Raw genomic sequence first — 16,078 nt, forward strand, 5'->3', positions numbered from 1 at the left:
CAATCCACATACCTCTACTGCATTCCAAGTCTGTAAGAGTATAAAATCTATGACACGAGGTGCTCAGGAGCAGCAGTACCAGTCAACTATTGTGAGGAGTGCTTACTTGAGGCACTTTAAATTTAAACAGGAAATCAATCAGTATTTTAGCAAATCTAAATTTACAAGTTTGGACTTGATGTATCTGTCTTTAGTTAAAGCAATACTGCACCAATTAAGCAAAGTAAATTAAGACCCCTCAAAAAAGGTGATATAGTAAGAAAATGTCAATTTAATCATTTACTTTAGCAGGCAAGCAATTTGTAAACATTCAGTAGCGGCAGCATCCAAGTTACAAACAATTTAAAAATAACCAAGATTAGTGATTATAATTTTTCCTTCCCTTTCCCCAAAAGAAAAAAAAAAAGATTTGGAAATGAATGAATTAAAACCCTACAAACGTTGAACATTCAGTTATGTCTTCTATCAGCCTTCTATGCATCCTCTCTGTTTTATTTTAAAAGATGTATCTACTCCTAAAATGCATTATCTTGTAATAACTTGTACGTGAGCACTTGCAATCTAGGAAGTTGTTCCTGCACATCGCTGTGCACGTATTCTCTTAGTTTAAATCCCATTTGCAAAGGGAATATTTATGTCTTGATTCAATGCCTCTTTGACTTCGAGTGGCAGGGTGTCAAAAAGGTGATCTTCCACAACAAGCCCGCTTTTCTTGAGCATCCGACACTGGCCCAGCTGGGCTGGCAGGCGGTCCAAGCAGTTCCCCTTCAGCTCCAGCTGAGTGAGCTGGGAGAGCTGACCAACTTTCTCTGGGAGTGAGGTGATGCAGTTTTGTCCCAGATTCAAAGTCCTCAACTTTATGCATTTAAACAATTGTTTTGGCAGACTGTCCACTTTGTTCCCAGTGATATGCAAATGCTGCAGGTTCTGAAGCAATCCTATTTCTATTGGAATCATTGAAATGTTGTTGTAGCTCACATCTAAGCATCTGAGTTTCTGTAAACTAAATACTGCCACTGGTAAGGATTCGAGCTTGTTGTTAGAGAAATAAAGTGACTCCAAGTTTTTGACATGGGTAATAGAGGGAGGAATAGTAACAATCTTGTTATGCCATAATTTTAAACAAGTCAGTCGTTTTAAATGCTGGAAACTGATGATTTCCTCAATTGTGCGAATGTTATTTGACTTTAAATCCAGTTCCTGTAAATTAGAGAGGCTGAAAATAGCATGTGGAATTCTCTCCAGTTCACAGTTCTGGAGTTCCAGCTCGGCGACATTCATCATTTTCTTAAGGCTGTTCAGTACCAAGAGTTTAGTGCCGTCATTATGAATGACTAACTTTGTAAGATGTGGAGCCACATCTGTAATGTTGGAGGGAACTTTGGTCAAATTGCTCTTCACGTGGAGAATCTTAAGGTGCCGCAACTCTCGGAGAGATTCAAGTCCTATCATCTTGTTGTTTTCAGAGTTCAAATTGCCTATTAAGTACAACTCTCGAAGGTTTTTGAGCAAATACACCCAGGCAGGAATTTCAGCCACATCGGTGAACTTCACGTGAAGGCATCTCAAGTGATCACGCAGAAAGCTAAAAGCAGTCTGTTCAACTTTTGCAGGGCAGTGGCAGAGGTGGAGCTCTTGGAGGTTAGTCATTTGAGAAATCTTAGCAGGAATTTTAGCTTCTGGAATTAGTTCAAGCTTTAGCACATCCAGGTCTGTGAGGTCAAAGACAGCATCGGGCACCCCCGACAGCATGAACAGATGCAACTCCTGCTTGTCCTGGGCATTGCGTGAAACGTGCTGCCTGAGTTTTTCAAATGTCCACTCATGGTTCAAACTAATTTCCCTAAGTTTATTTTCACTAACTTCTGACAAGAACACACCAAAACGCTTGGAATATAGCTGGTCATACTGGTCCACCATGTGGAGAAGGAACGCAAAATCATTTTTGACATCTGGAATGTCACTAAAACTGCTCTCTTCTCTGACTTTTTCGAAAGAATATTCCTTCAAAGGTATCCTGAATAACCAGAAGAGAGTGTAGAGGCAGATAAAGCCATAAACACAAATAATGGATATGTAACTGATGAGCAGCTTTTTCAACATGTAAGCCATATTGTGGGTGCACTCAAATACCTCATAACCAGTCAGATGCTCAACTTTGGGCTTGCAGACATGTTCAAAGCTGATTGCGTTGACAAAGTTCGCTGTATAGCAGAGAATAAAAATGAACTTGGCTGTTTTGATAACTGTTTGGACGACATAGAGTTTATAGATCAAGTCACTATCTTCCACATGGGCACGGAACTTCCTCACTTTCTCAAACAGGGCTTTGGCCTGCTCTCCATCCTTTTTATCTAGGATGGTCATGCTGGGAACTTCAATCACAGGTTTCTCAGCTGAAAATTTAAAGCCAGTTTTATTGATCATTGGTGTACTGGCACTGGGGCTCCCTTCATCACTGCTGGTAGACACATGCTTTGGTAGAGTCTGGGCACCTGTTATTCTCTGCTTGTTTTCCTCTGAGTCTTCGCATGCTGTCTCAGACAACGCTTTTGTAGTCCAAGGGGATTCAAAGCACTTTCCTAATATTGAAACAAAATGTTCTACTTTTGAGCATGTTTTGGGATATTTGAACCAAAAGTTGCTACTGACCATGAGAATAATAGTATGTATAAGAGCAAGGTATGGAAAGTACTTAGAATACCACGGAAGGGCCACATGGTAACACATCTGATTAATAAATACATATTGCTGAAAATCCAAGTTTGTTTTTCGACCTGTTGGATCTTTCTTCTCTTTCTTTGCCTCCTGACTTGGAAGTGCGAAATCTGTGCGAGGATATGTGGCTCTGAGAGGTATGTCAGGTGTCACAGCAGATGTCCCAAAGGAAATGTCATTTGTTGTCCGCCCATCTTGGTCTTGGTTGGTGGCTGCTTCCATCTTCGGGATGTTGGTGGTGACCTCGGCATTTCCTGGTGATGTATGTGCCTTTGAATTTACAGGAGATGGCAATACTGGCAAACAGACCACCTGATCTTTGGTAAGTTGCATGGTTCCTGCAAAGATGGCTACCATTAACATAACAACAGCCAGGTAATCCATAAACACATCCCACCATGGTTTCAGGATTCGGTAAGTTGGCTGAATGTCATTAAGTGATGCAACTTCCGCAAGGGTAAACATTCCTAGAAAACAAGAAGACAAAATACATTATTCTAGAGATGCAAGTGAAAAGAGTAAATGAGAAAAACCCTATGCCTGCTCCAAACTAAAGTTTTCTCATTCAGGTCCTACATTTTTATCCAATATAAATGTAGTAGAAAATAAACTAAAAGGGGAATATATAGCTTTTCTCTCCTAGTGCAAGGAAGAGGGAAAGAATGAGTAAGAATTGCATTCTAGGTAAGAAATAATGACAGACTGCACCAAGTCCATAGTGGTTACTTAGTGGACCTTGAAGGAGGATATGACAGCAGGATGGCATTTGTTGTGGACTCATTTAAGGTTAAGACTGAAATTTGGAGGTCGAGGAGTAGGATGACTCTTACTTTGTAGAAGCCAAAATTGAAGGGTCTGTGTATACCATTAAATACCGTTAAACTCTGGATAGTCTTATGTTCCAGACTTAGTTCTAACACTTACTAATGGTGTGATTCCTTAAGCCTTGTATTTCCCATCTGTATAACAGGGATGAAAACTTCTAAGGGCTGTTGGAAAGGTTAAATTAAGTAATGATTGTGACACTCTTAGCACACCCTCTGGCCACAACTGTTTGTTAGATGTTTATGTTAGCTCCAATCACTCTGGTGGAAGTGTCCATAAACAGTTGAAATTAAGGGTCTAGCGTTTAGGAGGAGTTTTACTATACACACTTTGATTTATCGATATATACAGCTGAAACTCTGGCCTTTGATGCAGTCCTATGGAAAGCATGTGGATTGAGAAGACAGCTCAAGACTCAGGTGGCCATGAAATAATCAATGATGGTGATGCTGAATAAGTCAGCACCAGGAAGACACATGATCTCTACCAAAGCAGGTGACCCGAGCAGCCACGAATGAAGCCTCGGCGCCAGGAAACTTGAAAATGTGATTATTCACTATCAGCTGGTAGCTTTATAGCACTGAAACTAGTTTATACAAATAATAAAGTACGAGGGCAATCATCCTAGAAGTAACCAAGAAAAACAGTGTTTATAGTGGCAAGTAATGGGAATGGCTTCTCTAATTATGTACATGAACTGAATGTTTCAAGTTTCAACTTCTTGAAAAACTACATTACCATATGTTGTTTACTTGGGAGGTTCTTGGGTTTTCATATTCATATTGCTTTGTCTTTTTTAAAGAAATAAATCATGTTATTTCTTTAAAAACTAGCAAAAGACAAAGCAATAAAAACCAAGGCAAGTACCCAAGATTTTTGGGAATGCATCTATTTTTTTTAAATTAAGGATGGAAGATGAATTTTTAATGTTTTATTTTTATTTATTTATGTCGCCCAGGCTAGAGTGCAGTGGTGCGATCTCAGCTCAATGCTACCTCTGCCTCCATGGTTCAAGCGATTCTCCTGCCTTAGCCTCCCGAGTAGCTGGGACTACAGGCATCTACCATGCCTGGCTAATTTTTGTATTTTCAGTAGAGACAGGGTTTCACCATATTGGCCAGGCTGGTCTCGAACTCCTGATCTTGTGATCTGCCCACCTCAGCCTCCCAAAGTGCTGGGATTACAGGCATGAGCCACCGCGCCCGGCCAGGAAGATGAATTATCTATTTATGGGTTGTCTGGAATGTTGTGTTGAGGAGGATTTTGAGGCTGATTCTGGTTTCAGTAGGAAACAGTGCTGTGACTGATTGTTCGTGTCTTCCTTGGATGACACAATGCAAAAGGCATTAGTATTTTGATTCTGCTCTGTTTTAAATTAAGTTTCTGAAAGCAGGGACCAGGTCTTATTTATTTGTTTATTTATTTGTCTAAAAACCTTCCACATACCTAGTACTGCACAGAGCAGGTACATAATATTTCTTAATAAAATATGATGAATACTACAGCAATGATCACATCTGTAGTTAGTTTTGTAAGCGAAATACCTCTTATGTAAGCAGGTAAACATAGGCCTAAGAACTCCAAACATAAAATTGTTAGAAATCACATTCCCAGACTTCAGGGCTTAAGTATGAAATGCCTGGTATCCAGTGTTTGTAAAAAAAAAATTACCAAGGAAGTGAAAAAAAGAAAAATAACCATTTGTACCTTAGTTGGGGAAGTGGGAGATAACATGCCCACTTGAACCCCTTTTATTCTGAGCCCCTGTATCTTGTGTAGGTTTTGCTTTCATGAATGGCTTGGGTAAGCAGGAAGAAAGGCTACTGGAATCATGGCAAGCTAAACTAAATGAGAAACAGCTCAACCTCATGTCATTTTGAGCTCTTCAGTTCCTATCTAGAATGCACAAAACACAGCATCAAGCTGCAGGTTATACAGAATGACTCTTACTTCATGTACAGAAACTAGAGAGTACACCTTGCACAGGTTTACTTCTGGCAAAGAACATAACAGTCATACCTGGGGACCATGGCTTTAAAGGGCCATCTGCATGAGTAATAGGAACAATAGATTTTTTTTTTTTGCATGTAATATTTCCTTCAAATAGGATTTTTCTTTACTTTTTAAATAGAGTCATGAACTGCATAATGGTGTTTTGGTCAACAATGGACTGCATATATGATGGTGGCCCCATAAGATACAAGATGGTGGCTCATGCCTATAATCCCAGCACTTTGGGAGGCCGAGGTGGGTGGATCATTTGAGGCAGGAGTTTGAAACCAGCCTGGCCAATATGGTGAAACCCCATCTCTACTAAAAATGCAAAAATTTAGCAGGCATAGTGGTGCACACTTATAATCCCAGCTACTTGGGAGGCTGAGGCAGAATTGCTTGAACCCGGGAGGAGGAAGGAGGTTGCAGTGAGACGACATCACGCCACTGCACTCCAGCCTGGGTGACAGAGCAAGACTCCATTTTATAATGAAGTACATAAAAACCTGATATAGAGCACTAAACACTGGCATTACAGATCAAGTAGGGCAGCGGTCCTCAACCTTTTTGGCACCACAGACAAGTTTTGTAGAAGGCAATTTTTCCACAAATGGGCGTCACGGGGAGAGATGGTTTTGGGATGAAATTGTTCCATCTTGGCTGGATCATCAGGCATTAGATTCTCATAAGGTGTGCACAACCTAGATCCCTCACATGTGGAGCTCACAATAGGGTTCAAGCTACTATGAGAATCTAATGCTGCTGCTGATCTGACACAAAGTGGAGCTCAGGCAGTAATGCTCACTCTCCCGCCGCTCACCTACTGCCATGCAGCCCAGTTCCTAACAGCCCTCGACAGGTACCAGTCTGCAGCCTGGGGACTGGAGACTCCTGAAGTAGGGGAAAGGACTGATATTCAGTAATGATGTTGGGAATTTGGTTTTCCATATGAATACATACATACATGCATATACACACACACATCATCTAGCTTTGTGTAAGTACACTCTGATATTCATGCAACAATGAAATTGCCTAACACCACATTTTTTCAGAAGGTATCCCTATTAAGTGACATGTGACTGTAGTTGTATTTGGTTCTAGGGAGACCAGGACGTCTGGGGTGGCGGATTGAGAGAGAAGTGAATTTTGAAAGTCAGTGTACTGAGGACATTGGTTATTTGTCTTTTACACCATGATTATCACAACTGGTATTTCTGCTGCCAGTCTTTACCTCCTTTAATCCCTTTTCCATCTTGCCGTGGGTCCCTTGGTAAAAACTCTCCAGGCTCTCTCTGTTCTAGGCCAGTAACTTCTGCCAGTTTCTCTAACAAGCCATTCTTCCCTTGTGTTCAGCCTCTCCAACACTTTGTTTCCTCTGCCTTGATTACTTCCTCCCTACTCCTCCTTCACCAGGCTATCAGGTTTCTGCAGCCTTTTCCAGAAAGCTTTCCCTGATCCCCTAGTATGGGTGAGGTGCTTCTTCGATGTGTTCTCACAGAACTCTGTACCTTCGCCCATCACAGCTCTTATCACACTGTATTTACTTGTCTGATCGCCCACTGGATTACCAATTCAATGAAGACATGCACTATGTCCAACTTCCTTCTTTGTCCTATGTATCCAATGCCTGACACATAGTAGGTGCTCAGTCAATGAAATGATTTTGAGATCTTGATCATCATCTTCAGCATCCTAAAAATTCCTTGAGAACATTTATTAACATCTGCAGATGGTATTGGGCAGAGGAGCATGTTATTAAACTGAATTGCTACCACAAAGCAACCTTGATCTATGCAAGAATGAACACTCTAAGCCAGGTCTCAGCATAAAAATAAAGAGTTAAAGGACCATACAGCAGAGACATTGTTGGATCCTTGCAGCCAGTGTTATTTTGCAGCTGTTGAAGTGTCAATGGTAGTTTTCAAGCACCTTGTACTCAGGACAGGCTTTGATCCCACGAAATAGAAGAGGCTGTCCACCTTCCCAGTGGGAAAAGAAAAATTCAAAGGTAGTGGCAGTGGGCACAGCAACAGAGTACAGAGTACTGTAACTTCACACGCTGTCACCAGCTCTGGCCCCAGACTCCCTGCAAGAAAGGTAACACTGAATAACAGACAGCACACGACCACTCCAACCTCAGATGAGCTCCTCTCTTCCAGCACATTGTCTACTCTGCCACCCCCCACCAGAAGTTTTGTGCCCTTGCTGTTTTCTCCAGCCCATTTCTCTTTTTTCTTTCTATTGAACTTTTCCTCAATAAGTGCTAGCTCAAGCACTACCTTTTCCTTCAAATTGCCATCATATTGTCTAATAATAATCTGTTGGTAGGCCAGGCATGGTGGCTCACGTCTGTAATCCCAGCACTTTGGGAGGCCGAGGTGAACAGATCACCTGAGGTCAGGAGTTTGAGACCAGCCTGGCCAACATGGCAAAACCCCATCTCTACTAAAAATACAAAAATTAGTGGGGCTTGGTGCCAGGCGCCTATAATCCCAGCTACTCAGGAGGCTGAGGCAGGAAGAACTGCTTGAACCCAGGTAGCAGAGGTTGCAGTGAGGCGAGATCGTGCCACAGCACTCCAGCCTGGGCAACAGAGCAAGACTCTGCCTCAAAAACAAAAACAAAATCTGTTTCTAATCTCGATCTCTTCCACTAGATCTTGAGCTCCTTGTAGGCAGAGAATATGTCTTATTCACCTTTGTAATCCACCATGCCCTACTCTCACCCTTGAAGAACACAGATGGCATTTAGTGATGATGATAATGGTGACAGTAATAGTGGCTATCACTTGTCATTTTCCTTCCATGTGGCAAGCACTGTACTAGGAGCTTTACATCTGGTACAACTTCCCAGTTTTATACAGAGCACATTCCGGAAAATAAATGTACAAAAGTTTAAGCTTTTGGGGGCTAAGAGAGTGGCTCTATTTCCAAATGTTGTATGAAATTATGAAATCCACTAGAATTCCTAAAATTAAAATGACAGATAATACTAAGTGCCGGTGGGGATGCTGGAGCAACTGGAACGCAAATACTGCTGGTGAGTGTGTCAATGTTGGGAAACTCTGGGAAATGTTTTAGTATTATCTACTAAAATTGAGCATAAGCACACTCTATGATCCTGCAATTCCACTGCTAGGTATATACCTGTAAGAAACACGGGTATATATGCATCCAAAAACATGTATGAGAATGCTCATAGCAGCACCATTTGTATTAGCTCTAAATTGTAAGCTATCCAAATGCCTATCAACTGTAGAATAAAAAAAAAAAGATGTGGTATATTTACAAAATAGAATACTAGGCAACAAGAAGAATGAATGATCTGGTTACACGGGTGTGTTCAATTTATAAAATGTGATCTGTACACTCAGGCTTCCACTTCAATAAAATGTTTTTGGTATGTACACTTTCACTTCAATAAAAAGTTTCAAAGGAAATGGTAAAAGAAGTTGCCACAGAAACAGCTGTCCTAGGAATGTGCTGTGACATGACATTGAGGCTGTGCCTCCGCCCTGCCCCAAGGCACATCCCTGCTGGCTGGGATTACATGCCAGGGAAGCCTGTCTCTTCCTCTGGTGATCTCCCCTCACTATTTATTTCCCCAGCCTGAGAGTAGGTGCCTGCTTTCCCTGGAGTACGAAGGACTGATTCTGCCATAGAAAAGAAGGTGCAGAGGTAGGAACATACAATATCTGAAAGTTCTGGGTGGAAAAAGTTGAGGTGGAACACAGTGGAACATTGCCTGAATCCTATTTAACCTTCACAATATTACTCTAAGCAGCCAAAGTGTTGTTATTTACCCTTGAGAGGGGAAGAAATAGACTCACAGAAGTTGTGGACATTAAATAATTAGTAGCAGAGTCTGGACTGAAAATCCCACCTAAGGCCAAAGCACATGTTCTTCCTACCAGATTACCTTTTCTTCTTTATTTCTCATGTTTGCAGTGCTTTTCAGTTTGCAAACTACTTTCCTATACAAGATCTCTATTTATTTTCATAATAACCCAGTGGTCTAGGCATTACTACTGCCCAACAGTATGAGGAAACCTGAGGCTCAAAAAGCTTAAATGACCTCTCTGAGCTAATTAAGTGAGAGAGCTAACAGAATCTTTCATCTCTAAATATTTTTCTCTACCACAGATCATCCAATGGCTGTGTTATTGGCTAAGGGTTGGCTATTGAAGGAGGAAACTCCTCACTGTTGTCCTTGGCTTAAAGGTGACAAAGCAATGAAATTATGTAATCACCACCATCCCTTCCTGACATTCACTAGGAATTCAAGAAAGCCACCAGCCCTGTGCCTAGCACCATGGAGGGGAATGCAGAGATGATCTAATATAGATCCTTGCCCTCAAGGAGATCCCAGTCTAATGCAGGATGATAAGAAATAAGGGTACAATTACAACATATTAGGTTGGTGTGAAAGTGATTGTGGTTTTTGCCACTACTTTTAATGGCAAAAGTTGCACCAACCTAGTAGTGAGGGCATTGCTCTGACCTTAATACAAGGTAATATGAAGTTAATACAAAGTATAGCAGATGCACAGGATGGGGCAAGCCCAAGTCTGCATGTAGTTACTGGGAGAACTTCACAGAGGTGTGGTTTTGAGCTGAGAGATGAAGGAAGGGTGAGACATGAGGTGGTGGGGAGAGGAGGGAAAACAATTTTGACTGAAGAAATAGCAAGGGCAAAGGCATAGCATGAGATAAATGATGTGCTAGAGAAACTACAAATAATTTTAATGCTATCCCAGTTATTGGTCTAGTATATGCCTGTACAAATATCACATCTCATGGGTAAGCCAAAGTATGGAAACCAAAGCATAGATGTTAACTACAGGCTTAAGAAAGTGCCCAGGCCATATGGCAGAAAACCAGTACTTTTCAGCAATGTCAGCCACAGGACTTAGAATTAATGCATCTGTTATACCATTTTACCCACCAAAAATGGGGATAATGACATATGCCCTTCCTACCAGGGGGGTATTTCAACCATCAACTGAATTAAAGATGAACAAGCAATTTGAAAACAAAAGTAGGTTTTCATATATACTGAGTGTGTATGTGTATCAAGTATATTGAACACATATTTATATAATATAGTATATTAACTACATTATGATCTTCAAGTGACTTATTTTAGGTTCAGGTTTGTAACATGGGTAAACTAGTTGCTGAAGCTTGGTGTATGAATGATCCCATCACCAAGGTCAGCAGTCCCCAACCTTTTTGGCACCAAGGACTGGTTTCATGGAAGACAATTTTTCCACGGATGGGGGAGGGGGATGGTTTCGGGCTAACTCAAGTGCATCACATTTGTTATGCACTTTATTTCTATTATTACACTGTAATATATAATGAAATAATTATACAACTCACCATAATGTAGAATCAGTGCGATCCCTGAGCTTTTCCTGCAATTAGACAGTCCCATCTGAGAGTGATGGGAGACAGTGACAGATCATCAGGCATTAGATTATCACAGGGATAGCAGAACCTAGATCCCTTGAATTCACAGTTCACAATAGAGTTCATGCTCCTATGAGAATCGAATGCTGCTGCTGATCTGACAAGAGGCAGAGCTCACGCGGTAATGTGAGCAATAGGGAATGGCTGTAAACACAGATGAAGCTCCGCTGTGCTGTGCAGCCAGGTTCCTAACAGGCTATGGATCAGTAGCAGCCTGTGGCCCAGGGGTTGGGGACTCCTGATCAAGGTAATGAGCATAGCACCTAACAGGGAGCCTTCCAACCCAACCCCCCTCCTTTCCCTCCCCCATTAAGCAGACCCCTGTGTCTATTGTTCCCATCTTTGTATCCATGTGTATCCAGTGTTTAGCTCCCACTTGTAAGTGAGAACATGTGGCATTTGGTTTTACGTTCCTGCCTTACTTTGCCTAGGATAATGGCCTGCAGCTGCATCCATGTTGCTGCAAAAAACATGATTCATTCCTTTTTATGGTTGCATAGTATTCCATGGTATATATGTACCATATAAAAATCCAGTCCACTGTCGACGGACATCTTGGTTGATTCCATGTCTTTGCTACTGTGAACAGTGCTGCAATGAACATACAAGTACACGTCTTTTTTGTAGAATGATTTGTTTTCCTTTGGGTATATACACAATAGAGATTGCTGGGTTCAATTACAGTTCTGTTTTAACTCTTCTGAGAAATCTCCACACTGCTTTCCACAGTGGCTGAACTAATTTACATCCCTACAAGCAGTGCATAAGCGTTCTCTTTTCTCTGCAACCTTGCCAGCATCTGGCGTTTTCTGACTTTTTAATAATAGCCATTCTGGTGTGAGAGGGTATCTCACTGTCTTTTTGATTTGCATTTCTCTAACGATTAGTGAGGATGAGCATTTTTTAATATATTTGTTGGCCGCATGTATGTTTTCTTTTGAGAAGTGTTTGTTCATGTCCTTTGCTCATTTTTTAATGGGATTGTTTTTTGCTTGTGGATTTAAGTTCCTTATAGATTCTGGATATTAGACCTTTGTCAGATGCATAGTTTGCAAATATTTTCTCCCATTCTGTATGCTGTCTGTTAACTGTTGATAGTTTAATTTGCTGTGAAGAAGCTCTTCAGTTTAACTAGGTCCCACTTGTCAATTTTTGTTTTTGTTGCAAGTGCCTTTGGGGACTTAGTCATAAATTCTTTGCCAAGACCAACAACCAGAGTAGTATCTTTTAGGTTTTTTCCTACAGTTTTTATTGTTTTAGGTCTTACATTTAAGCCTTTAATCCATCTTGAGTTAGTTTTTGTATATGGTGAAAGCAAGGGGTCCAGTTTCAATCTTCTTCATATGGCTAGCCAGTTATCCCAGCACCATTTATTGAATAGGGAGTCCATTTCCCATTGTTTGTTACTGTCGACTTTGTCACAAATATCAGATGGTTGTATGTGTGTAATTTTGTGGACTCCCTGTCCTGTTCCAGTGGTATGTGTGTCTACTTTTGTATCAGTACCATGCTGTTTTGGTTACTATAGTCTTGTAGTATAGTTTGAAGTCACGTAGTGTGATATCTCCAGCTTTGTTCTTTTTGTTTAGGACTGCTTTGGCGATTTGGCTTTTTTTGGGTTCCATGTGAATTTTAGAATAGTTTTTTTCTAATTCTGTGAAAAATGACACTGGTAGTTTGATAGGAATAGCACCAGATCTAAATATTGCTTTGGGAAGTATGACCATCATAACAATATGATTCTTTCTAATGTGAAGTTAAGCCAATGAGAGAAGAGATCAGCACCTGGTTTCTCTGCATCCTATCCATATCTTGAGGTTTGATCTCCTTAGTGAATCAGAACTCAGAATGGCTATAAATGGTTATCAAGGGATTTTTGTTTTTTAACTTGAGAACGGCATATTTATTAAGTATTAACTGCATATATTCTTTGATTTCTCTTTTATAGTATGACTATTGCGAAAGACTTAAATAATTACATTATGTGGAAGTGGATTTCACATTCCAAAGCTTCTCTTGGTCAATGGTACACATGAAAATCAGTTTAACATTCCTGCAAGGAAACATTTCTCGTGGAAGTCAAGGAAGCTTTTTGTATTAGAACTGAAAAGGCAAAGTTATTGGACTTTGGTTGAAAAAAACTAAATCTGAAAATAACAGGGTTGACTCTAAATTTTTTTAGAATGATGATCCTGTTTTCTTATTCAAATGTATGGTTAGTAGTAACAAAAAAAATCAATAACAGTTTAAAAATCAGAAGACACAGTCGTTGGGCAATCCTGTGGTTACACTAAAAAACACTGAATTATATACTTCAAATGGGTAAATTGTATGGTATGTAAATTTTATCTCCATAAAGCTGTTAAATAAATAAACCAGATCTCAACCTGTGTTTATTTTTACTGCCTAAACTGCCTTTCAACAGAAATAGGATAGTGAAGGTAGATATGGTTGTGGCCTATTGTAGCTATTCATGCTAGACTACATTCTAAGTTCAAGTATGTTTTTAAAAGATTGCTTATATTATTACCTCTCTAACATTCATGCCTCCTCTGTAAAATCTTAATAATAAAAACCACCTCATAGTGTAATGTATTAGGAACACCTGGTTTAGGGTCTGGCACAAAGTAAGTCCCCAAAGATGTTTACTGAATCTGAATTTTAGAAAGAAAAAAAAGAATCATTGAGGAGAAAAGTCTGTCTTAATCTTTAACTGAAGATGACTAGGGCAATTCGTTGAATTTTTGAACTAGCATGTAGCACCGTATACATAGAGTAATCCTAGAATAAATGACCGATGATAAACATTTGGCATTCAATTTTATTTATTCTTTTAGATGTGTTTAAATTAAAATTATTGGCCAGACGCAGTGGCTCATGCTTGTAATCCCAGCACTTTGGGAGGCCAAGGCAGGTGCATCACCTGAGGTCAGGAGCCCGAGACCAGCCTGGCCAACATGATGAAATCCCGTCTCTACTAAAAATACAAAAAATCAGCCAGGCGTGGTGGCAAGTTCCTGTAATCCCAGCTATTGGGAGGCTGAAGTATGAGAATAGCTTACACCCGGGAGGCAGAGGTTTCAGTGAGCCAAGATTGCCCCATTGCACTCCAGCCTGGGCAACAAGAGCAAAACTCCATCTCCAAAAACAAAAAAAAAATTAGTTAAATGAAGAGGTGGCAAATGGTACTATAAAGAGCACAACTCCAATGCCCAAGAGACCTGGATTCAAATCCTGCTCTTTGTTCACATTTCTTAGCCAGAGTAAATGTGGGTAGCTTGGTGACTGCTGGAAAACATATTTATGAGATTGTTATGAGCAATACAAGAAAATCCTAGCATTAAAACAGAATATAATCACCTAAATTAAAACTTTAAAAGTTGGCCGGGTGCAGTGGCTCACGCCTGTAATCCCAGCACTGGGAAGGCTGAGGCGGACAGATCACCTGAGGTCATGAGTTCGAGACCAGCCTGACCAACATGGTGAAACCCTGACTCTACTAAAAATATAAAAATTAGCTGGGTGGCAGGTGCCTGGAATCCCAGCTACTCAGGAGGCTGAGGAAGGAGAATTGCTTGAACCTGGGAGGCAGAGGTTGCAGTGAGCTGAGATTGTGCCATTGCACTCCAACCTGGGCAACAGAGCAAGACTCTCTCTCAAAAAAAAAAAAAAAAAAAAAAAAACATAAAAATAAAAATAACTTTAAAAGTTTACCTGCACTAGGAGGTCTTAGTACCCCTATTAAAAGAAGGAAGCCAAATGGCTTTGAAATATTATTTAAATAAGAGTTTAATGTATAAAGCAGCAAATGGCTTAATATAATCAATATAATACTCAATTATAACTTTTTTTTTTTTTTTTTTTTGAAATAGGATCTCACTCCAGTTGTCCATGCTAGAGTGCAGTGGTGTGATCTTGGCTCACTGCAGCCTTAACCTCCTGGGCTCAAGTGATTCTCCCACCTCAGCCTCTGCAGTAGCCCAGCTAATTCTTTGTATTTTTAGTAGGGACAGGGTTTCACCATGTTGCCCAGGCTGGTCTTGAACTCCTGGACTCAAGTGATTCACCCGCCTTGGCCTCCCAAAGTGTTGGGATTACAGGCATGGGCCACCACATCTGGTCTGTAATTTTCCATGTAGGCATGAATTAACTACCCAATCAAATACCAACTTTCACTTTCTTTCTGCAGGTAAAAAAGTCAGCCCTCTTGGTCAACCTGGGCAAATGGGAGAACATGCAAGAGACTTCTGAGGATCAAATTCTCAAATCTTTCATTGAAATAAATCAAATGAGAACAAATTACAGTTTATAACGAGCTACAACCTCTCTACAATAAGTCTTTCTCAACACTCAACAAACACGTAAGCATATATGTGTATATACACACAGATACTCACACACCACACCCAAATCAGATGTCAAAAATTTGTATGGTTAAAGAAAATAACAAATGCTTCAGAAGCAATAGGGGAAAAAGGATGATTTAGTTTTTTTCCAATAGGCCTCTGTATTACTGTATTATTTAAGTGTTAATAGTTATGGGTATTACAAGTATACAAAATATTCGATAGCTGATATAACTCTATACAGAAATGAAAAGTAAGTCACTAGTGTCACTCCCTCTTAAAAGATTATGATAAGAAATTAAACTTTTAAAAATAGTTCCTTTCTAATGCTATTTTGGTTTAGATATCTCAAAAATAACGGAAATAATTTTTTTATGGAAAAAATCTCAAGGTTTTAAGAAACACTCCTTATATAAAACTGATCAATCTCAGATTTCACATTGGGCAAAAACCATCCATTTTGCTAACCACCAAAAGCTTTTTATAAATCCATTTAACACCTAAAAGAACAAGACTATAGAAAATTCATAACTTGTGAAATATAAAAAGAACTTTACACAAATTACATTTTAGTGTCTCTTTTAGGATTTCTCCCTAGTGTAGTGCTATTCACAGAGCAAATTTGCTTCAGAGCTAAGGAACAGAACTCTAAATATGTTAATAGGTCTAAAGCAAAGTATCTTAGGAATTAACAAAAATGTGTTAGTACACTGCTGTGAATTT

The 16,078-nt window shown here is 40.0% G+C and overlaps 1 protein-coding gene across 8 annotated transcripts in view; it reads right to left on the reverse strand.

The window, feature by feature from the left end:
* Nucleotides 1-251: 251 nt before the first annotated feature.
* LRRC8D (leucine rich repeat containing 8 VRAC subunit D) overlaps nt 252-16,078 on the reverse strand; it is a 116,812-nt gene continuing 100,985 nt past the window's right edge. For all 8 annotated transcript variants that reach the window (XM_007978021.3, XM_038002725.2, XM_007978022.3 and 5 more), the window contains one exon: nt 252-3,185. In XM_007978021.3, the coding sequence (XP_007976212.3) occupies nt 607-3,183 (2,577 nt within the window). In that variant the 5' untranslated portion in view covers nt 3,184-3,185 and the 3' untranslated portion in view covers nt 252-606. The remainder of the gene's footprint in view (nt 3,186-16,078) is intronic.

The sequence above is a fragment of the Chlorocebus sabaeus genome, chromosome 20, assembly GCF_047675955.1.
Source record: "Chlorocebus sabaeus isolate Y175 chromosome 20, mChlSab1.0.hap1, whole genome shotgun sequence".
Taxonomy (NCBI): Eukaryota; Metazoa; Chordata; class Mammalia; order Primates; family Cercopithecidae; genus Chlorocebus; species Chlorocebus sabaeus.